Source organism: Phyllostomus discolor, chromosome 13 (genome assembly GCF_004126475.2).
Source record: "Phyllostomus discolor isolate MPI-MPIP mPhyDis1 chromosome 13, mPhyDis1.pri.v3, whole genome shotgun sequence".
In the NCBI taxonomy this organism is placed as follows: Eukaryota; Metazoa; Chordata; class Mammalia; order Chiroptera; family Phyllostomidae; genus Phyllostomus; species Phyllostomus discolor.
The window spans coordinates 60,975,571-60,997,681 of record NC_040915.2 but is presented as its reverse complement, the minus strand read 5'-3'; the positions used below and the strand labels follow the sequence as shown (position 1 = coordinate 60,997,681).

General features: G+C 56.4%; 1 protein-coding gene across 2 annotated transcripts in view; it reads left to right on the top strand.

Annotated features, from left to right (window-relative positions):
- The window catches only part of CABIN1 (calcineurin binding protein 1), a 126,337-nt gene that overhangs the window by 9,827 nt on the left and 94,399 nt on the right, over positions 1 to 22,111 (top strand). For both annotated transcript variants that reach the window (XM_036014866.1, XM_036014865.1), the window contains exons 5-17: positions 955 to 1,089; positions 1,942 to 2,122; positions 4,484 to 4,613; positions 5,976 to 6,125; positions 8,849 to 9,135; positions 10,232 to 10,400; positions 12,586 to 12,722; positions 13,561 to 13,778; positions 15,072 to 15,150; positions 15,547 to 15,734; positions 16,595 to 16,747; positions 17,675 to 17,869; positions 21,145 to 21,387. In XM_036014866.1, coding sequence (XP_035870759.1) covers positions 955 to 1,089; positions 1,942 to 2,122; positions 4,484 to 4,613; positions 5,976 to 6,125; positions 8,849 to 9,135; positions 10,232 to 10,400; positions 12,586 to 12,722; positions 13,561 to 13,778; positions 15,072 to 15,150; positions 15,547 to 15,734; positions 16,595 to 16,747; positions 17,675 to 17,869; positions 21,145 to 21,387 — 2,265 coding nt within the window. The remainder of the gene's footprint in view (positions 1 to 954; positions 1,090 to 1,941; positions 2,123 to 4,483; positions 4,614 to 5,975; positions 6,126 to 8,848; positions 9,136 to 10,231; positions 10,401 to 12,585; positions 12,723 to 13,560; positions 13,779 to 15,071; positions 15,151 to 15,546; positions 15,735 to 16,594; positions 16,748 to 17,674; positions 17,870 to 21,144; positions 21,388 to 22,111) is intronic.

Sequence of the window (22,111 nt, the reverse complement as noted above, 5' to 3'; positions counted from 1 at the left end):
TAAGAGCACTAGGGTGGGTTTCTTGGATTAGCCAAAGGGTGTTTCTTGGAGCTTCCTTGGGTCTTGCCTGTTCTGAGCATGAAGAATGATGTATGAATGTGATCGTCCCAAGACGAGGACTGGACACCCCCCGAAAGTACTTCTCTGTGCTGGTCGGTTCCCACTGGGCGTCCTGTGGCTGGAGCAACAGCTGCATGGTCAGCGGTTTCTCAGAAGGTGTTGTGTTTCCTCAGAGTTGTCATGGCTTTTTATATAGAGTGTATTTGCAGTTTTTATGCTCTTTGGGCTTGTTTTCACTTTGAATATTTAAATTTAGGTTAGGAATTATTGTCTTTATGTTACAGAGCTCCTTGGGACACTAACTTTATAGTTAAAGTAACTTGTCTGTGATCAAGTGATAAGTTACAGAGTCTGGAGTTTAGCTTCCTAGCTCTTATTCCAGTGCTTTTCCTGCTGTAGGGCGTGTAGGGCTGTGCAGGGCTGTGCAGGGCTGTGTAGGGACGTGTAGGGACATGAAGGACTGTGCAGGGCTGTGTAGGGACATGTAGGGATGCTGACTGCCTGGGAGAAGCTCCAGGCCCTGCCTGCTGTCCCCAGGATGGGGACACTCTGTGCCCCGTCCTCAAACCTGCTGTGCAGGCCCACTGGCTGGCTTACCAATACCATAAATGTCACCATCCAAACTCGAACCCTCAGGTTTCCGTCTGCGTCTTTTGGTGCCCAGACTACCTGCAGACCGCCTCGTGGTGGTCTGGCTTTCCTTGCCTGTGTGCTCCAAGCTCGAGGGATCCTGTAAGGACCTGTGGTGCAGCACTTGCATTTTCCAGTGGAGGGCGGCGGCAGACTGGCCCACGGGCCTGTGGCGGAGGCCAGCCTGGAAGCCAGGTGTCCTGCTGACCGCCTGCCAAGGCTTCAGGACGTAGTGTCACTCCTACTCCTCTGTTTTGTTCACAGGCAGTTTCATCTGGTGATGAGAAAGAGGGGTTGAAACACCCTGGGCTGATGCTGAAATATTCCACGTACAAGAACCTGGCCCAACTGGCAGCCCAGCGAGAGGACCTGGAGACAGCCATGGAATTCTACTTGGAGGTGCGGTTCTGGTGGTGCCACCTCCCTGGTGTTTTTGAAAGTTCTTGGTGGAGCGGGTGAGATTGCGCCTTACTGGTTGGAAAGAACTTGCAGTGTGCGTCACCCAGCCGCAGTCCCCCAGGCCCTGGTCTGTGGGTGTTCACGGGGAGTTCAGAGAGGCCCGGGGATCAGGGACCTGTGTGCTCTTCTTCCGCCGCCTAGACCACACCTGACTGTGGGTGAGGAGCTTAATCTCCCTGGGCCTCCAGGTCCACACCAATACAATGGAAGTATTACAAAAAGAGGACTATTATGAAAATTAAATAAATTGGTATGTATACAGTGCTAGGGACAGAGCCTGGCACCTGGCACCCTGTGCCCATGCACAGTAGTGGTGCCATTCTTTCTCTGTGATTGCCATCATCTCTGTAAGCACCTCTGAAGGGCCGGACACCAAGCTGACTGCTGTTGTGCACGCGCTGACCCTCTCATGGTCTTGCAAGGACGGTGTCGTCATCCCCATTTTCGTGGTGAAGACACTGAGGCTCAGGATCGTGCCGCTGTCCAGGCAGGAGCAGGGATATGGACCGAGGTTTATCTCCAGAACCCAGAATCTCTCCAGAATCCCACAGGGCTCTCGTATTTTCTTTTAATTCTGCTTCTTTCACTTCCACTTCTGTCAGATATATGAGAAATATAGCTGTTCAGAGTGACAAAATATGTAAGAAGTGTTCTGAATTGGGTAAATCGGTCCTTGTGTTTGCTGTTTGGGTAGTTTGAGTGGGGGCCGGTGCCGTGCCCCTCCCACCTCCACAGGCACCTGCTCTGAGGGAGCTGACGGGCGTGCGCGTCCTCTGCTCATGCTGCTTGCAGGCGGTCATGCTGGACTCCACGGACGTCAATCTCTGGTACAAAATCGGACACGTGGCCCTGAGGCTCATCCGGGTCCCCCTGGCCCGCCACGCCTTTGAGGAAGGACTGCGGTGCAACCCCGACCACTGGCCCTGCCTGGACAACCTCATCACGGTCCTGTACACCCTCAGCGACTACACAAGTGAGTCGGGCTTTGGTGCTTTCTCCCCGGTGCTTGTGTTTCAGGGACAGAGGGGGCAGGGTGGCTTGGGGACGCTGGGAGCCAGAGTGAACACCGATGGCCTTTTTGCCTGACGACCAGGGAGAATGGAGGCGTTTCTGCATCTCTGCTGTGTTCTCCTCGTCTTCCTCACCCCACTGGAACTTATCGAGTGTATTACAGTAGCGAGTAACATGCTCTCTGAGTGGTTTTCCCTTCGGTCATCCCATTTCATCCCTGCATTGTGCCATTCTGTGCCAGACCTGTTTCTACAACTTGCAGACAGACGGCTCAGGGCTGCAGCTTGACTTTTTCTGGTGCCAGGGAGCTCACTACCTCTTGAAGCGGCCTGTTCCTTTGCAAAGCAGCAGGGCTGCTGGAAAGATCTCTGCCAGGCAGAGCCCCAGTCTGCCTTCCAGTTGCTTCAGCTCCTCTGCTCTGCAGAGAGCACTTCTGCCCCACTGCACGGGCTGGTCCCCAGGCAGGCACTGATGATGTGCTGTGGCCTTGGGGGTTCTGGGCCTCCCACGGGGCCAGCTCTTCTGCATGCTCTCCGCGGCACACAGGCTGGCCCTCCAGGAGTGCTCTGAGCCAGGCTGAGCACGTATACTGCAAGCTAGGTCCCGCAGAGCCTGGCCGTTCTTTTGACAACAGACATGCTCACGAGCACTTGTTGTCACGTCCAGGGTATGTGCCCGAGAAGCTGACTTGCAGAGGATTTTTCCTTTCCTTTTGAAGGACAAATAGCACCAGGGTGGAGCATGTTGAGAAGCACTAGAGCCTGCTCACCTGACCCCACCTCCAGCCCTTGTTCTCTGCAGACACTTTTTAAATCGTTTAAATTGAGGTAAAAGACATACACAGTAAAGTGCACACCTGAGGACCTTCAGTTTGTGTGTGTGAAAACGCGTGAAGGTGCAAAACCTTTGCAGAACCCTAGGAGGCAGGCTGCTTCCGGTGTCTTTCCAGTCATTGCTACCCACTGAGGGGACCTTGATTTCTCCCTTTTGTCACCCTAGATGAGCTCTGCCTCCTGTGAAGCCGCCTCTAGGTGGCGTCAGAGGGCAGCGGGTACTCTTCTCAGCGGGCTTCCTAGGCCGTGGCTGTCTTGTCCCTGCATGTACACCCAGGGAGGGTGTGGCAATGGCCAGGCCTCTTTTTACTGTTGTGTTGTCTGTCGTGTGCATACACAAGTTGAGTGTTCTGGGCTCAGATATCTGGGTTGTTTCCAGATTTGGGCTTTTACATAGTGCTGCTGTGAATGTTCTTGCGCCCGTCTTCTGTTGGTCGCCCAGGTTTTCCCTCCCACCAGCAGAATGTGGGAGTCCCCATGGGGCACTATTTTGACTCCAGGAGTTTCTTCTTCCAGAGGCTTTAATTTCTCCTGGCATGCTCTCCCTGCAGCTTGGGAAGTCAGCATCAGCCTGTTGTGCCTGGCCACCCGGTGCGGTTCTTTGTACCCGCACTCGTGGCAGGAGAGGTCGTGCTCGGTAAACTTAGGCTAGGCAGGGAGAGCAGGTATGTCTGTGAGAGCCCTGGTGGACGTGACACCCCTGTAAACCCACAGGGGAAAGCGGCGTGTTAAATTGACTCCCAGTGGCATTGAGACGTTTGAGGTGAGCAGGCAGGGGCGCTTGAGACTTCTCAGACTTTCCCTCTGCAGCTAGGTTGGTTGGCCTTGCTGCAGCTGAAATGCCTGCTGGGAACTGGCATCATTCAGATGCTCAGGGCCTCCCTGGTTTTCTCTTGGGAGCCCCTGCTGGTCACCCTCCAGTCCACTGTGGTCCCAGAGATGCCATACCTTTGCGTACAAATGGAGTTGCACTGTGACTGTCCCCTGCCTCTCCCCTGAGCTGTCTTGGGGCCTTCCTTTTGGTCAGGAAACACACCCCTCCACCGCTGTGCAGGGGCTGCTCAGCAACCCAGTGTGAGGACTGGGGACACCTTCCTCAACCAGGCTCCTGTGATGGGGCACTGAGTGGTCCCTGATTTGTTTTGAAGGCTGTTTTGCAATTAGCTAATAGCTACGCATTGTGGGCCCCGCAGGTTTTTTACAGCAATTCTTAGAAGTGGGGGTGCTGGGTCAATCGAGTGTGATGCCTGTGGTTCTCTAGAAAGGTCATTCAGTCTATCTTCCCCAGTAGTGTTTGGGCTGCCCACTCTACTGTGGGCATTATTACTTTCAGAAATCTTTTCTGAGTGAGTCAGGTAAAATGAGAGCTTGTTATTGTTTACTGTCCATTTCTTTGATTCTGGAGCAGGCGCCTATTCCTGGTACTCACTGGCAGGGTTAGAGCGTCAGAGTGCACGCTCAGAAGGCGTAACTGTTTCTCTCCCTGCCAGCGTGTCTGTACTTCATCTGCAAAGCTCTGGAGAAGGATTGCCGGTACAGCAAAGGGCTGGTTCTCAAGGAGAAGATCTTTGAGGAGCAGCCTTGCCTCCGGAAAGACTCCCTCCGAATGTTTCTTAAATGGTAGGTCCTGCCTCTCTCCTTCCTGGGTCTGCACCCCCTTCTTCCCTCCCTGAGTAGTTGGTGGATATCAGGGGGGTGTGCACCTGCCTCTCTGAGGGCCCGACCTAGAGGACGAGCCCCGCACTTCATCCCCTTCATCATCCTCCGGTGAACTGGCATTGTGTATTACTCGGCTGTGTGCCTGATCTCAGCGCCACCTGCTTGGCTGGCTGCTGCCCTCCTTCCCCACTGCCCCACTGGCTCTTGGTGACGGCCAGCTCTTCTCTGGCTGCTTGTAGTAGCCTGATGTCCACCGTGCCTCCTTGACACTCACCTTTCCCCTTTCCAGGATTTTCTCCCCCATGCACCCCTTACCCTGTGCCATCCCTGCCTTGGCTCCAGAACAAAACCCATGCTTAACAGCATTGCCCAGGGGGTCCTTGGCAGTTCTGCTTCTCCTCCCCTAGGAAGAGAACTGTCTCAGGTCCCTGGGCGATTCTTGGCCTGGCCCCATGGTGCTCTTTCCTGTCCTGCACCCTGGCTCCCCCTGGGCCCTCACTGGGAGTGCTGTCTTCCCACCTCTCCCTTGCTGTGCTGTTGTGCGTCCTTTGTGTTCTAGTGCTCGGGCCACCTGCCAGCATCTTCCAAGCTGGGGCTGCCTTCCTGCCGAACCAACTCCTCTGCCCTCTGGTGTCTCACTGTCCCCTGGAACTCAGCTGGTGTGGGGGGGGGCAGGTTATTTATCTCAGTTTGTCCCTATAAGGCTGTCTCTTGTTCACATCTGTCCTGAGGGGACATATGTCTCTCTTGGAGAGAGACATAAAACACGCGAGTCCTTAAGCAAGTGGCTCTGTGGTGGAGCCCTGATGGGGGATGTCAGGACAGCCTAGACAGGAGGGCAGGTGCTGCTGGGCCACCTCTGGCACAGGGCTGTCTGGGGAAGGGCGCCTGGGGCCTCGGAGCCCCGCCCTTTCTGTAGCTGGAGACACCGTAGACTCTGGTGAGCTCGGCCGGTCTGATGACTTTGTGCTGGGATGGGCAGGATGGCCTCGTTAACTTCTTTAAGATTTTTGTATAAATAATTAGCAAGATTTTATTTTCCTGTGGCTTTGACATTACTCTGATACTGTTAATACATGTGAAAACCCTTGCTCAGTTTTGACTTGTAGAAGGGACAAAGGGTGTTAGTCATTTCTGGTGCATGTGGGTATTGAGAATGCTAATTACTGCCCTTCCGAGGCCAGACTCAAGTGGTTATTTTATCTGTGGAAATAATTAATATAGAGTAAAGGGTATTAACTGCATCCCTGCTTGTAAAATTTCAGCTTTGGCTCTGGTTTGTAACATTGTAATTTCTCCCCGACTTACACGCTGTGCCGTTAGTGACATGTCAATCCACAACGTGTCGGTGAGCGCGGCGGAGACGCAGGCCATCGTAGACGAGGCCCTGGGGCTGCGGAGGAAGAGGCAAGCGCTGACCGTGCGGGAGAAGGAGCCAGACCTGAAGCTGGTGCAGCCCATCCCCTTTTTCACGTAGGTTGCCCGGGTCTCTGGGGCTGCTGGGTCGGCTGGTGGGCCCCACACGAGAGTGAGTGACTGACCCCAGGCTGGTGGCAGGGGTGGGCCCCGGGTGCACGCTGACATGGCTGGAGGCGTGTGGCCTACTTTTTGACCGCTGAGAAGCAGCCAGGCCTGTCCCAAGTAGGTGTAGTCTAAGTCCCTCTTCGCTGTTGCCATCCCTGACCCCAGCCACCTGCCACATTCCTGTAAGTCCCTCTCGATCTGCCCTGCCCAGACAGGAAAAGGAAGCTAACATTTGCAAACACTTGGCAGGCGGAAGCCAGGTTCAGAGCAGCCGAGTGGGGAGTGGGGAGTCTGCACTGACCGCAGGGTGGGTGGCCGGCTCGCAAGCCTGTGCTCTCCCTCCAGGGCCCCTGGTGTGTGAGAGCCGCCTCCAGGCCCTGCCCCAGCCTGGGCAGGATGAGCCGCTGTTGGCAGCCCAATGGAACTGGGGTCATTTTAGCGCCTCAGTGCGATCTGGTGTACAGTTTCTGTGTTTAAAATCCTGCCATTGAGTCTTGAATCTTTGAATTTAACATGCCATGGCAGCAGCGTCCCTTCCCCCCTCCTCATACGCAGAGACTTTGTCACACAGTGGCCTGTCACTCCTGTCCTGGATCAGGTGGACCTGGGCCTAACCTTGGCACCCCTAGCTGGGTGACCCTGGAGATATTATATGCCACCCCCTGAAAGTGGGGAGGGCAACGTCCTTCTTTTGTGGAGTCGTGGTGATGGTGAAACAGAACGCCTGGCGGCCAGCGCAGAGCTGGCACTGATCTGGGTCGCTGCTGCTGCTTGTCTGTGCCCGAGTGTCGAGTTGCCCAGAAACTCCTCCCACACAGGCGCCGAGGTGGCCAGGGAGACGGGGCTGCTCTTTGGGATGCTTTGAGGCTCCTGTCAGGTGCTCTTTCTGCTGTTTCATTGGCTGGGTTGGGACCCCCATCCTGTCGTGAGTGTGGGCTCCCTAGCCAAGAGGGCCGAGGGTGTTGGAAGGGCCCTGGGTACCTCCCTGTTACTTTAGTGAAGGAGCAGGAGTCCTGAGGAATGACGCTCTGAGGGACTGTGGCGATGTCGCTGGGGAAGAGAAGCTGTGAACTGCAGTCACAGCCACCCTGCGTGGCGCAGGGTGAAGGCCAAATGGATGCATGAGGGGGGTGGGTTGGCTGAGGGAGGTGTTGCTTGCTAGGTAAGCATGGGATTGGACTAGTACAGGCAGACTGTAGAAGTTCTCTCTGGGAGGAAAGGGTGTTTGGCTTTAAAATAACCACCATCTATTCCAGGATTTGGCGCACTTTGCCTGTAAAGAACCCGACAGTAAATACCTGAACCGTGTGGGCCAGGTACCATCTTTGGTGCACGCGAGTGTGTGTGTGTGTGTGTGTGTGTGTGTGTGAAAACCGTTCTTAGTTCTCCCCTGTCTGGATGTGGCCCTGACTGGAGGCCGGAAAAGAAAAGTAAGAAACCCCTTGCAGTTCCAGGAGCCCCCACTGGGTTAGATTCTGGGCTTTGAAGTACCACCCTTTCATTCCTTCTGCAGTATTTATTGGATGCCAGCTTCATGCTGGGCACTGTGCTGTGTGCTGGGGGCTTAACATAGCGGGGCCTGGTCCCTCATGGGGTGACCCCAGGGGCAGTTAGTCACCCAGAAGGAGCACACACCCCAAGCTGATGGGCACCCTGAGGACAGAAGCACAGCACGGGTCCACACTGCCTTGGGGGATGAGAAGGCTTGGATACCAGAGCAGGAGCCTGATGGAGGAGTGGACATTGACCAGGCACAGGGGGTGGGGCCTGAGTGGGAGCCTTGTTTCTGGGTGGAGGGAAGTCTGTTTGAAGGCCCTGGGGCATGCGGAAGTGTGAGTCTGCAGACCTGAAAGAAAGCTCACCTGGCAGCAGTGTGGGGGAGGCGTGAGATGAGGCTGGGCCAGTTTGCTGGCCAGCACCGTGGGGCCAGGCTGAGAATTCGAGTTTTAGCCTTAGAGCGTTCAGGGTGATGGATGGATGGACGGACAGACAGATGGATGGATATATCATGCCATACAATGTCATTGACCAAAACACAACATAATACACAACACACACCACAACAGAGAACACAGAAGATATCACATACCACACCACACCATAACATGACATCATGCACCACACCACACCGTAACACGCAGTGGTCTTGGTTTGCCACCCAGCAGCTCTGGCCCACGTGGGGACCCGCTGTGAAGCTGCTCCCAAGAGACCCTGCCCAAGGGCCCATTTAGCCTCCTAGACCCCGTCCTTGGTAGCAGCCTTCCCCTTCCCCTCCCTGCTGCAAAGAAACCCCAGATTAGTGGCAGCAGAGAAATGTCACCGATGCTGTAAAGAGTTGACCTGCAGGGAAGGAGCTTGTAGAGTGAGTCAGTGGCTTTGATGCCCGCCTGGTTGAGGCTGAAGGTGCCTGAGGCTGAGATGCGTCAGGGCTTCCGAGGGGGTGAGGGGAGGATGCTAGGCCCCTGGCCCTGCTCTAGCTGCTCCATCTCAGCCGTGCTAGACTCAAGATTTTGTCAGTAATGACAGTGACAAAGCTATGACAACTTTCCCTGCACCTGTGGGGATGGCAGCCCCAGCGCCAGCTCTGCTGACTCTCCGTAGGCTGGCCGGCCCTGTGTTCAGAGCACCTTACCACGGGGTGCTGGCCAACCGTGGTGACTGTCTCCTTGCAGCTGGAAGTGCCTCGGAGAGAGTTTGCTGGCCATGTACAACCACCTCACTACCTGCGAGCCCCCACGGCCCAGCCTCGGCAAGAGGATCGACCTTTCTGACTACCAGGACCCCAGCCAGCCCCTGGCACCCTCTGTGGTGGTGGCGCCTGTCAGCGTGATCCAGCCAAGCCCTGTCAGTGCCAACCCATCTGTGACCGTGGCAGAGCCTGTGCTTTCCTACTCCCCCGTGGCCACAGCCAGCTTCCCGCTGCACTGTCCCAGCCTGCTGGAGACAGGCGTCCCTATGGGTGAGCAGGTCTTCTGGGGCTGGCTTCTGGGGAGACCCAGTTTGCTGGGCAGGAATGGATCTTGGGTGGCGCTGGTCTCTTCAGAGGGACGGGTCCTGCCGATACTCCTGGTCTGAGGTTTAAGCAAGAGCCCCTGGACCTGCAGAAGGGCCTCTCAGCCTGCTTCTGGGGCTGCTGCTCCTTAGGGGCTTTTGCTCCTCGGGTGCTGCTTCAGTAATGAAGCCCCTCAGGGAAGGGTTTGGGGCTTAACGATGCAGCTCCTTGGGACCACTCTGCACCTGGCTGGTAAGTCCTGGCGTGAAGGCTGCTCTTCCACCTGGTGAGGCGTGAGCCGGCAGGTCCCTCTGCCGGTCTGCCAGTTGCCAGCCACGTGCCAAGCACTCAGCACTGCCGTGCACTCACAGTCCGAGTGCTTTGGCCTTAAAATGTGGTTGGCACAGTTACCACCACGTGCGGTAGTGTTTTTTTTTTTTAATAGTTTTACCGATTTTTATCATCAGTGGGGTTGTAAAAGATTTCAGACGAAAACTCCCAAGTCTTTTCTTGATTTTCTGTCACTGAAAAATATCTAGCAGTTAAAGAAGCTTCTGAATGAGCACATACGTGATTGTTTCTATCTTTTTGACTTAATCGTGTGTGACTGTCCTCTGCCCTTATATAAGTCATGTCGTTCTTTCACCCCCATCGTGTCATTGGGTTCTCAGGGTCCTGAGCAGAGGGTAGAGTCAGGGTTGCTGCCACTCGCTCTCACCCACCCAGGTTCACCCACGAGGCCGCAGAGGCCCTGGGAACCATCCACGTGCAGGGTGGGGGTGGGGGGTGTTTGACTCCGAGACCCTGGAGCTCTGCAGGCACGGAAGCAGTCTCGAGATCCAGCTTGTGGGCTGCGTGGGTTCGAGAAAGGGGTGAGGGCTAAGCACTTTGAAATGAACTGTACTCAGAACGCTGTTGTTAAAGGAGAGATGGGAGATTTCTCGAATGTTAAGGAAGATAAAGGTAAACACGCTGGCAGAGATTGAGAGGTGGCCTGATGCGCCTCGTGCTGCATTTTCGTGCTCTGCCCCGTGGGTCATTTCGATTTGCACTCTTCTCGAAGGTGACATTTCAGGGGGCGATAAAGCCAAGAAGGGAGTAAAGCGGAAGAAGATTTCCGAAGACAACGGGGAGACAGCGAAGCGGCGGTCTGCCCGTGTCCGAAACACCAAGTGCAAGAAAGAAGAGAAAGTAGACTTCCAGGAGCTTCTGATGAAGTTCTTGCCGTCCAGGTACAGTGCCTGCTTTTCCCGCTGGCAGACGCACACACTTCCAGCCCGCACCAGCCGTGTTCCGTGTTCCATCACCGCCCTTTCTGGGCACCTCCGCCGTGGTCCCGCAACATCTGTGCGAGTGACTGGAGCACAGACCTCACTGGGCTGGGGTCTGGGGCTTTTCTTGCCTCTCCTGCCTCTGAGTTTCCCGAGGGCAGGAACCGTGGCTTGCGCTTCCTTTGGAAGACCAGGCACTTCGGGGCCCTCAAGACATGAGTGGATTTCTCTCCTCTGGGGCGACACACTCATGTCCCTGTGCACTCACACCCACGTTTGGGAGGCCCGGGGCGGCTGTGCCTTGGATGTATTCACCGGGCAACCCCGCGGAAGAGGCTCACCTGCTGCTCTCAGGGACAGTGCTTGTCTGGTTTCTCCCGGCTCGGCAGCGTCTCCTCGCATTCGGAGGAGGTGGAGGGTGGGCTGGTAAATCCTTCCTGGCATCGCCAGCTTGCCTCGTGGTGTTCCTCGGAGGAGCCTCGCAGGGAGGGGAAGGGGCCAGGAGGCCTGGAGCTGGGAGTCCTGGACCCCAGGGCGCCTTCCGTAGATTTTCACCAGCCCTGCCGAGTTTTGTCCTTGCCTTCTCCCCTCTCTCAGGGGCCCCGGGGCCCTCAGTTCCAGAGCCGTCCTGGGGTTTATGGGGCCCGTGGATGGACTTCTCTTTTTCCTTTTTCTTTTTTTTGTTTGGGTGGGCTTCTTGATGTTCCCTTCCTCCCACCCTAAGCTGAGTGGAGAAAACAGCTCCCTTTCTGCTGTCCGTCATCTGTCTGCTTCTGACGTTTGGTGGTCACAGTTTTTACCTGCTGGGGTTTCCTCCCCCACCCCTGTCTGTGTCCTTGTGAGTGGACACATTTTTGTTTCTGCGTGGTCACTGAGTGGGTTTGGGGGTGGCCGCGTGTACTCCGTGTGCATATTCACCCGGGAGTCCTCAGCGAGGGCTGTGGCCCGTGACAGCTGACTTCAGTGGTGGCCGTGCCCAAGTGGAGGAGGAGCCAGAGGCGCTAGGTGGATTGTAAACTCGTTGCAAAGCAGAATTCCTATTTTCCCTAGTTTATTGCCTGCCTTTCTGTGGTGAAAGTGAAATGCTTAGAAATGGAGGTTGTGCTCAGGAAGCTGAAGACGCAGTGTTCTTGGGTCCGCTCCTCCCAAGAAACAGGTTTCCCTGTGGGGGAGCCTCGGGGTGTACTGCGGGCGATGACGCCGGAGGGCTGAGCCACCCACTCCCCACCTGCCCTTCAGTCATGTGGCCTCACCCCTTCACCCAGAGTGGTTTCCATCTTCTTACCTTGAAGAGCGGTCCCGTGCGGTTTCACACCAGCTGCTCTGAGTGGTCAGGCAGGGGCTGTGTGACTGCCTAACTGCAGCAGGCACCCGGGGCATGTGTAGTCAGGGAGTGAGGACGTCGGAAAGCGCCCTGAGTGTGTGTGCAGCGGGGCTGTGGGGTGGGGGGATCCGCTGCGGACGTGGAAATGTGGGCCTGGGGAGGAGCAGGAAAGAGTGGCGCTCGCTGCCGGAGGCCCTCACGTCCAAAGCTCTGTGAGAGTGTGAGAGCCATGGGGAGACCGAACTCTGCAGGGCTGATGTGCAGCCCCCCCCACCCCCCCGCCCTTCACTCATCCACCTCCTTCCTCCTCGCTCACTGGGCTCCCCTAGGGTCCTAGAACATCCCAGGTGTTCTTCTGGCCCGTCCGCTGCTTTGCGTGGCCAGTCCCTTCCCTCCTCCAGGGTCAGTGTGAGCATTCCCCCTCAGAGGACTTCCTGACTCTGCCATCTGATGAAGTTCCTTATGACAAGCACTCTGTTGGTCCCTATTTGGGGTCTTTATTTTGGTGCATCTGCTTGTTGTCTGTCTCTCCCACGAGAAGGCAAGCCTACTGTGGGCAGGGTCTGCCACATTACGGCTGAATCCTGGTGCCTAGCGCAGCGCCCGGCACGGGCCGGGGCCCAGCAGTCGTCTGTTGCTGGGGCGGATGAGTGGGTGAGGGTGCCCACCGGTCTCCAGCTCAGGAAGGCCTGGGTGCTGGACCCTGCCGCTCACTTATTCTAGCTTGCTTCTGCCTGGTGCGGATTTCACTTTTCTTTAATAGTAAGAATTCGAGTTTCAAAATGTGTGGTGTGGCTTTTGTGATTTGGTATGTTCGCGTAGGCTGAGAAAACTGGACCCTGAGGAGGAAGACGACCCCTTCAACGGCTACGAAGTTCAGTCGGAAGCCAAGCTGGAAAGCTTCCCAAACCTTGGGTCTCACAGACTGTCATTCGACTCGGCCACGTTCATGGAGTCCGGTAGGGACCGGGCTGCGCGGTTGTTCGATGTGGGGGTTCTTCCTCCCATCGTCCTGTAACCTGCTTGGGTTCTGTTCCGGGGGAATGGCTCTAGGTGCATTTTAAAAGATTTTATGTATTTATTTTTCAGAGAGGGGGGAGGGAGAAAGAGAGGGAGAGAAACACCGATGTATGAGAGAAACATCAATGTGTGGTTGTCTCTCGCACAGCCCCAGCTGGTAACCTGGCCTACAACCCAAGCATGTGCCCTGACTGGGAATTGAACCTGTGACCTTTCAGTTTGCAGGCTGGCGCTCAGTGCGTTGAGCCACACCAGCCAGGGCAGCTCTGGGTGTGTTTTAAAATGCGGTCAGGGGGCTGCCTGGATTTGTCTGGGGCCTGAGCTCCTCGGCCAGCTGGGAGGTCTGCCGAAACGTCCAGGTTCACACTTGGCTGTGCTCCCTGAAGGGCGTGCGCTTTGGGTCACACCTGGGGGCGTGGCTTTGCAAGTCAGATGTGTCTGGTGCACCTGGTGAGTGCATGTTGTGTGCCAAACACTGTGCTTTGTGTTTTTTTGCACACTCTTACTAAGTGCACACGGTAGCGCTTTGAGGGCCACCCTTTAATACCCACCTTAGACCTGGAGGTTCAGAGAGGCTTGCTCTCATCTGGTGAGGGCTGGAGCTGGGATGGGAACCCGGCAGCCTGACCCAGCACCGCCGTGTGGTGGGAGGACACGGGTCTCTTCTGCTCCCGCCCCGGCCCTGCCATTGCCCCTCTCTCTCTCCCAAAGAAAATGGGAGACCCTGGCACAGGAGGTCCTTTGTTCAAGTCAGACTGTTTCTCCTTCCCCGGGCAGAGAAGCAGGATGTACACACCTTCTTGCTGGAGAACTTGACCAATGGGGGCATCCTGGAGCTGATGATGCGCTACCTGAAGGCCATGGGTCACAAGTTCCTGCTGAGGTGGCCCCCGGGCCTGGCGGAGGTTGTGCTGAGCATCTACCACAGCTGGAGGAGGCACAGCACCAGCCTGCCCAACCCGCTGTTGAGGGACTGCAGTGACAAGCACATCAAGGTGGGCCGGGCGGTTGCCTCCATAGGGCCGCTGTCAGACTGGGGCCGGGGGTGGACATGGGGGCCTTCTGGGGTGTGGGGCTGCTGCTGTCTTGAGCCTGCTTGGCTACGTTGACTTCTGGGCCTGGAACCTGGGCCCCTGGAGGTTTGCAACAGGAAACCATGGAATGAGGTTTGTGCCTGGAGAGATCTCTGGAGGCTGAGGGGAGGATGCCCTTGGGGGTGAGAGTGGGCACAGGGTCTTCAGGAAGCTGTTGCGAGGTGAACCATGGTGGTGGCAGTGGGGTGGGAGTTCTGGAGGCAGAGCTGACAGGATGAACCGGGCCCACGTGCAGGTGAGGAGGTGAGACGGGCGGGCCTGGGGCAGGGCTGGGACCGAGATGGAGGAGAGCCAGCAGAGAGTCTGGGGAAAGTAAAGACTTGGTTATGTTTGAGGTTCTAGGGACTGGGCCGGTTTTTAAACAGGAGAGAAAACAGATGCGCAGGAGCTAAGTACGGTTGCTTAGGGCAGTCAGGGGCCAAGCATGCCCAGCCGCTCTACCAGCAGCACTCCGCACCCTCAGCTTCTCCATTCCGTGCCTCCCGGGGCTCACGGTTCCCCAGGGTGTTCCAGCCCCTTCTCCCAGCTAAATGCTGAGGAGGGGCACTGGGAGCTCTCAGGGCCCTCGCTGGTGATAGGGTTCTAGCTGGGTTCACTGAAGGTGAAAGAGCCTGGGGTGGGCAGTACTTAGAGGCACATGGGTCAGTGTTCCTGGTCCTGCAGCCTCCGCTGGGAACCCCCTCTGGGAACCCAGGGACTGCCTGCTGGCATTTTCTGCCTGCTGAGCCTGTCCCCCTGGGGGCTGTGAGGAGTGGCAGGAGGAGCTGAGGCTTTGGTCCCCAGACGAGCGGGCTGGTCATTTCCCAGCTGTGCCTGCGCTTGCCTCTGTGCAGTGCTTCCTTACCGCTGAGCCTCTGCTTCCTCGTGCGCCGGGGAGCAGTGCGCTGACCCTGGGCACTTCTAAGGATGGGGTGCTGTAGTGTGGACGCACTGGGCAGGCAGCAGGTCTGCGTCTGCGCGGAGCAGTCCCTCAGGACTAAAGACCGGTCTCTAGGCCCGGGTGTTGTCCTATGGTAGGTCCATCTGCTTCTCTTACTGTCCTGGCAGGGAGCCACTGATTGTCATCTACTCGGTGGGAAGGAGGTAGAAGAATGATATTTTTATTGAAGTAACTTTACTTTAGTATCGTTCCATTCCCCATCCTTTGACAACCCTTTGTAACTCTGTCCCTGACCTTTTGGGTCTGTCCTGCAGGACATGATGCTGATGTCTCTCTCCTGCATGGAGCTGCAGCTGGACCAGTGGCTGCTGACCAAAGGCAGAAGCTCTGCAGGTAGGGGGCATTCTCAGTTCTGTGGCTGGGTAACTTTCTGAACCCTCAGCAGTCAGGAGGAAGGGGGCGTGTGGAATCATGGAATTCAGACTTGAATCTGCAGTATGCACATTTCCTGGGTTGGCTGGTCAGGCCTGGAAAAATCCAGGGTCTCAGAGAAAAGTCCCTCAGACACTCAAGTAGTGGTTAGCAGCAGCTGGTCCCCAGGGGGAGCCACCTACCCGCTTTTCTGTTACATAGGATTGAAGGAAGTGGGATCTTAGTTCTCTCAAGTTACGTGACAATTTACATGTCCCATTAATTTTCCCAGATAGAGGGCTGAGGGTGACCTCTAGGGAGCAGGACATCTGGACCCTGCACATGAAATTGACTCGTTATGGCCTGGCTTGTTTTCAGTGTCTCCCCGGAACTGCCCTGCTGGCGTGGGGAATGGCAGGTTCGGGCCTGATTTCCCGGGAACCCACTTCCTGGGTGACCTCCTGCAGCTGTCATTTGCCTCATCTCAGCGGGACCTGTTTGAGGATGGCTGGCTGGAGTTTGTGGTGCGTGTGTACTGGCTGAAGGCCCGGTTCCTGGCTCTGCAGGTTCGTTCTGTGGTCAGCTGCTTGGGGAGCATGCCCTGGCACCGAGCAGGGATGGGAGAGAGAGCTGGATACCTCATTGAGGGTGTGTGTGTGTGTGTGTGTGTGTGTGTGGCACCTGCTGCTGTGCACTGGGCTCAGCTTGAGGACATGGGACACGTGGGGAATTTCCAGAAGTCCCAGCGTGGCCACCGGCCTCTAAAGCATATCAGCACAACGGAGGTCCGGACGGGGTTCCCTGTGCCCTCTAGAGCCCTCACTTAAGACTGCCTTGGGGTCGTGACTCTTGGCTTATGTTTTTGTGAGGGAGCCTGAGCGAATACACGGATGGCTGCAGCGCTTTCTAAAAGGGAATGAGCCACCCGTCTCCTGTGAATCCTTGGGAAGCTTCCCTCTGGAGTCTGGTCTGGAAGGCCGGGTGGACTGGTTGTCACCCAGCACCTTCGCACACAGTGATACCTGGTGCCCTGTGGTAGAAGGAGTGAAAGGGTGTCGCAGTTCTGGAGCTAGGACAGGGCCAGCTTTTAATCCATGTATCATTGTGACCTTTGAATAAGACACTCAGCCTTGCTCAAGGGTCCTCAGTGTTCTCACCTGTGACACGGGGTTAACGAAGCCTCCCCGTAGAGCAGCGGTGTGAGTTCATGCGTCTGTCTGTCCGTCTGTCTGTGCATCCCTCCCACAGACACCCGCTGAGCCCCTGCCATGTGTCAGGTCCCTTTTCAGAGGGGGTAGCAGTAACTGGATAAAGCTGCCCTCACGGTGCCTGCAGTCTAGTGGGACCAGGGACGCCAGGCACCTGGCACAGCAGAGGACTCCCTTTGCTTCTGGCCGTGTCCTGTGACTGATTTTCCTTGGACCAGGGGGACATGGAGCAGGCCCTGGAGAACTATGACATCTGCACAGAAATGCTCCAGAGCTCCATGGCCATCCAGGCGGAGGCGGGCGCTGAGCAGAGAGACATCGTCATCCGACTGCCCAACCTCCACAACCACTCGGTCGTCTCCCTGGAGGAGGTGAGTGGGAGGGTTCGTAAGGTGTTCCTCGGTCGGAGGTTTATGTTGCGTGGGCCTGGTTAGACCAGGCTGCAGCTGTCCTGAGGACCAGGAGAGCAGCCCACATGCAGAGTAGGGTTCCTTCCCCCTGGGGAGGAGGCGGGGGCCCGGGAGGGGCAGCTCTGACACACAGGGGCACCTCAGACTCACACCCCCAGTGGTAACCTTGCCCAGGTGGCAGGGGGCAGGGTGGAGGATTTGCCAGCGAGATTTAGAGAGACTGTTGCTACATTCTCTGGGCTGTGTGCGGCAGCAGCCCCAGCAGAATCAGAGGGGAACTCCAGCGGGAGCACAACAGGGCTGGTCAGGCCATGGGGCTGGGTTGGCGGTACACGGTGTGTGGGCCAGGCCCCGTCAGCTCCTACTCCTGTTCCCACTGTGCTGCTTCGACCCCGTGCTGCTCCCGTCTGTGACACGTCCGTGTCTGCCGAAAGAGGCCTTCGGGCTCTTACAGAGCTGTTTCGGGGCAGGGAGAAGAGCAGCACCTACTGCCTGCATCCCGGGCACCAACAGGACTCCCGTGAGGAGAGGGTCTTGTGGGTTAGCGATGTGCACCTGCCTTCGGCCTGGGGCTGAGTGGGTCTCTGGTATCCTGATGCCCCCAGGGTCCCCGAGTCTGTTCGCTGAACTGTGGCTGCAAGGCTGTCCAGCCATTTTAGCACACACTCTTCTGAACCTCTCTGTTTCTGGGTGGTTTTTGGTATTTTTTTTTTAAGGAATTGAATGCTTTGATGTTAATAAAGATAGTTTTTATAAAGTATCCACCTACTGTAAATGCTGGCATGTTAAGGGGAGTCCAACTTTGGGTCTGATAAATGTAGACATCGGCTGGATTCAGTGAGCATGTGAGGGGTTTGCCATTGGGCAGCAATTCTGGGTCTCTTCCAGATCGATAAGAACCTGAAGTCGCTGGAGCGGTGCCAGTCCCTGGAGGAGATCCAGCGGCTGTACGAGGCCGGCGACTACGAGGCCGTGGTGCACCTGCTCCGCCCCACCCTGTGCACCAGTGGGCTCGACCGGGCCAAACACCTGGAGTTCATGACATCCGTTCCCGAGAGACCAGCGCAGCTGCTGCTGCTGCAGGTGCGTGCTGCTGGCGCCCCCTCACCCACTCGTGCCTTCTTTGCTTGGTGTGGGTTTATTCCCTGGAGGCTTCGAGGTGGCCCTTGAGAACCTAGAAAAGTGGGAGTAAAAGCCGCTAACTTGGCGCCCAGGAAGATGCCAGGCAGGGAATGTGGGAGAAGGTTGGAACTCAGGTGTGCAGGTTCTAGGGTTGCACATGGCTCAAGGTGAGTCCACACTTGACTCTGAACTTTTTCGAGTAGCGGAGGAGGAGGAGGAGGAATGGTCAGGATGCTAGCCATCTATCCACCTGTTTGTTCCTTTGCCTGTCTTTTAAATTACTTTAAAATTAACTATTGAGTAGAGAAAAATGGATAAGATATCTGTACCATGTAAAGAATTGAGGTAAAATAAATACCCACGCACGGTCATGCTGTTGAAGGAAAAGAACACGAGTGTGACGCGTGAAGCCCACGTGCCCCCCCTGGCTTCCTCCTTGTCTCTATCCTTAAAGAGGTAAACCCTTCCCGAGAGCTCGCCAGCTGCAGGGTCTTCTGGGCGCTGGACTTTGGCCCAGCCTCTCTGTGGCTCAGGTCCTCCAGCCTGGGATGGGAATGATCACTGTCCTTACCTCGGAGGCCCGTTGTGGGGTTTATAAGAGTTAGTGTGTGTTGGCGCCATGCCTGGCTTGTAGCAGGCACCAGAGGGGAGCCGGCTACCATCATTGCCACCATCCTCAGGAAGCACGGGGTTGGACATGGAGACAATAAAAGTGAGGTGCTTAATGGCATCGGGTGGTCTAGTGTCCTGTCCCGTGCGGTTCACACGCTAATCACACGTTGTATTTATTATCTTACTGCTGGGTCTTTCTCCTTCACTTTGGAAAGAGAGCCCAGTCCTTTCTCAGGTTTTTTGCTTAGATTACGTGAGACTTTGTAGTTAATAACTTTCTTGAACTGGGAAAAAGTAGAGGTGGAACTGTGGGAATAAACGGAAGCCTCTCCGCCCTGGTAAAAGGGGAGGAAAGAGTTGGTTGTGGAAAGGAAAGAGAGGGGCAGAGAGGAGAGGTGGGAAGGAGGGTCCAGCTCTGGGCAGAGGAAGTCAAGAGGTTGAGGGATGAGATTCGTCTGGCCTCAGTTACCATGGCAGGTAGGGGGATAGTCCAGCATGGCTTTGTATGGGAGGGACCGTTGGGTGTACCCATGGAGGCCATTGGGTGGGTAGGAAGGCAGAGGCCAGTCCTCTCTGCCTTTGTAAGGTGACCCAGTGGCTCAGATGTCGTTTTGCTCCTGTAGTCTGCAACTCCTGGTGTGGCAGATGCCCTGTGGAGAGAGGGGCTGCTGTTTGGGCAGGCACTCAACAGAACTGGGGGCGGGGCGGGGTGGGGTGGGGCAGGGCGGGGCCTGGGCCAGGAACCACTGAAGCTCCTGCTTTATGCAAATAAGTGACTCCTGGTTTTTGCCCAGTTTCCTATTGGGGGGATTCTTACTGATCTGGAGAGCTATTTATTTATTAAAGATACTGATCTCTTTCTTATCAAATGTTGAAAATATTTTTCCCAGTGTGTGTTTGCTTGTTAAGTGTAGCTCGTATTTTTTTTGACATGCATAAGTTTTGAATTATGTTGTCAAATCTTTTGATGTTTTCATATGTTTCTGATTTTTTCCATTATGCTTAGACAGCTTTTCCAAGACTGGAAAAATATGCATCCACTTATTCCACACACATGGGCCGAGTTCCTACTGTGTTCGTTTCGCCTTTGTTTCCTTCCGGGATGTTACTGTTTCACGTTTTGCATTTACGTCGCTTCATCAAGCCGTTATAGGGTGGGGTCTGCCGTGGAACCCTCCCCTCCAGAGTGCGGTGGCTGCCTCTCCTGCCTTCTGTGTCCTTCAGACCAGTGTGTAGTTTCCTTCCGGCTGAGCTGATTCTTAGTTCTGAGCCTTTGGGGTGCTGTTCTGAGCAGGACCTTTTTGCTGGCCGTGTTTCCTGGTGGTGCTCGACCAGGGTGTCGGAACCTTGCTCAGTTCTGCCGTGTTTACTTTGAATCCAGCTGCGTCTCTGAATTCCCTTTATTTCCGAGAGTAGTAATTTGGTCTCCTTGTTTGTTGGCAGCTGTTCTTCTGCCTTTTAGCTCTTTCTGGCCTCGAGCCCTGGGGACTGTCACGTCAGAGCGCTGCTGGCAGGCCCCCGTCCTTCACTTCCATTGCAGCTCGGGCGGCAGCGTGAGGTTGTGAGGCCAACAGTCTGCATCCTGCTAGAAAACAGCCTCCTGTCCTGTGCGTGTTTGGCATTCGATCTGGAGGGGTCAGCTCAGGCCTTGGGGGCTCCGCGCCTGCACCCAGCGGGCTCCGTCACACCTCAGTGGCCTCCTGCTGGAGTGCCCGTTTCCTCTGAAGAAACTCGGGCCTTGTGTCCCTGGCAATCAGGGCTTTCAAGTTGGGGATGGTTTCGATCTGTGCTCCGATGTTGCAGCACATACCAGAGGCAGTTTGGGATGTTTCTGACCCCACACCTGTCTTTGTCATCTCGGTGCGTGACAGCCGCACGTGCCGAGGCTGGCGGGAGCCACTGCTGCACCCCAGCTGTGGTGAGGTCAGAGTCGAGGGGGTGCCAGGCAGCAGGTGCTCTCTGTGAGTCTAACAGGACGCCTGCCAGGCCTGCTCGCGCACAGTCAGGCCGTTTCTCTGTGGTAATGGAGGAGGCTGAGGCCAGAGGAGCTTGAGTAGGATTGTTCTAGAACAAGAGGAAAGGGAGCGTGATGAGAAACGATGGCTTTCAAAGGGGGGTTTTAAAATAGCAGTCAGAGTGCAGCGTGGCATTCCGAGAGTTCCTTCCCGTCGGGACAGTGTGCTGAGTGCAGTGTGGGCATGAGCTCGTTTGACACTCAGGGCCCCCAGCAGGAGGGATGGCTGGGGCTCCGAGGGGCTCAGTACCTTGTTTGCTCCACCTGGTCCGTGGCTTCAGCGGTGCCTGGCCAGTGCCCCTGCCCTGGTCTCGGCTCAGGCCCTCCTCTGTGACACAGTCCCTCCCTGACAGTTGCCCTCCCCTGCTGAGACCCTCCAGAGCCATGACACTGGAGCTCCAGGAGGGAGCTCCACCTCTCTGGAAGCTCCCTGGCAGGTGACCTGCCATGCTGTGATTGTACACAGGTCACTGTGGCCCTTGCAGATGCCCCAGGGCTGTGTATGCTCCCCCTTTCCTTCGGACACCCCAGCCACCTGCCCCGCAGTCCTGAGCACCAGGTGTGGGGAGTGTTGTCACAGTCCTCTCACAGCACTCCTCCCCGCTCTCAGGAGTCCTTGCTCCGGCTGAAGGACCACCAGCAGTGTTTTGAGTGCTCCGATGTGGCTCTGAACGAGGCGGTCCAGCAGATGGTGAATGCGAGCGAGGCCGCGGCCAAGGAGGAGTGGGTGGCCACGGTGACCCGGTTGCTGCTGGGCATCGAGCAGGCACTCCTGGCAGACAGCAGTGGCAGCATCCTGAAGGAATCGTCCTCTGCCACTGGCCTCATCCGGCTCACCAACAACCTCATCCAGGTAACCCTCTGCTCCTTCTTGCCCTGCCTTGCCACAGCAGGGGTGTCTGTCTGATGTCCCCCTTCTTCGTAGCTCACTAGCTTTTATGGTGAGTTAGTTACCCCAAGGAGATTCACTGGCTTCTCTGGTGGAGGAAAGGTGGGTACCTCAGGTGATTCACTGGCTGCAAACCTTCCTGGAGCTGGCGGGGCCTGGTGGTTGGAGACAGTGTAGTACTTGGCACCGCGGGTTTCTTCCAGATGCCCCATTCGGAGGGCAGGACGCAGGCTTAGCGCAGGAGGCCCTGGCTGGTGTGCAGCGAGCCAGAGTCAGAGCTCGGGCTGGAGCCCAGGCCTCCTGTCTCCTCCTGGGCTCTCCACACCCTGCTGGCCTGGCACTTGTTGCTGAGGGGTGTTCACAGCACTCTGCATTGTCCAGGCAGACTTTGTGACAGGGAACCTTCCTCTGAGGCCCTCTTGGCTCTCTCCTGACAATTCCCACTCAGGCTGTCAGCAAGTTCTGCCACGTCCTCATCTTTAACACCACCCCCCCCCCCCCATTTGTTTCTGCCTACACTTCACTGCTTTGTTTCAGCCCAGGCCAATGCCCTCTTGCTTGAACTGGGGCAGCATGCTCCCTCCACACCTCCCTGCCCACGCTACCCGCCCCCACCCCCGTTCAGCTGCCACCTGCCACAGAGGCACGTTTCCAGAACGGAAAGATGAGAGTGCTTCTCCCTCACCTC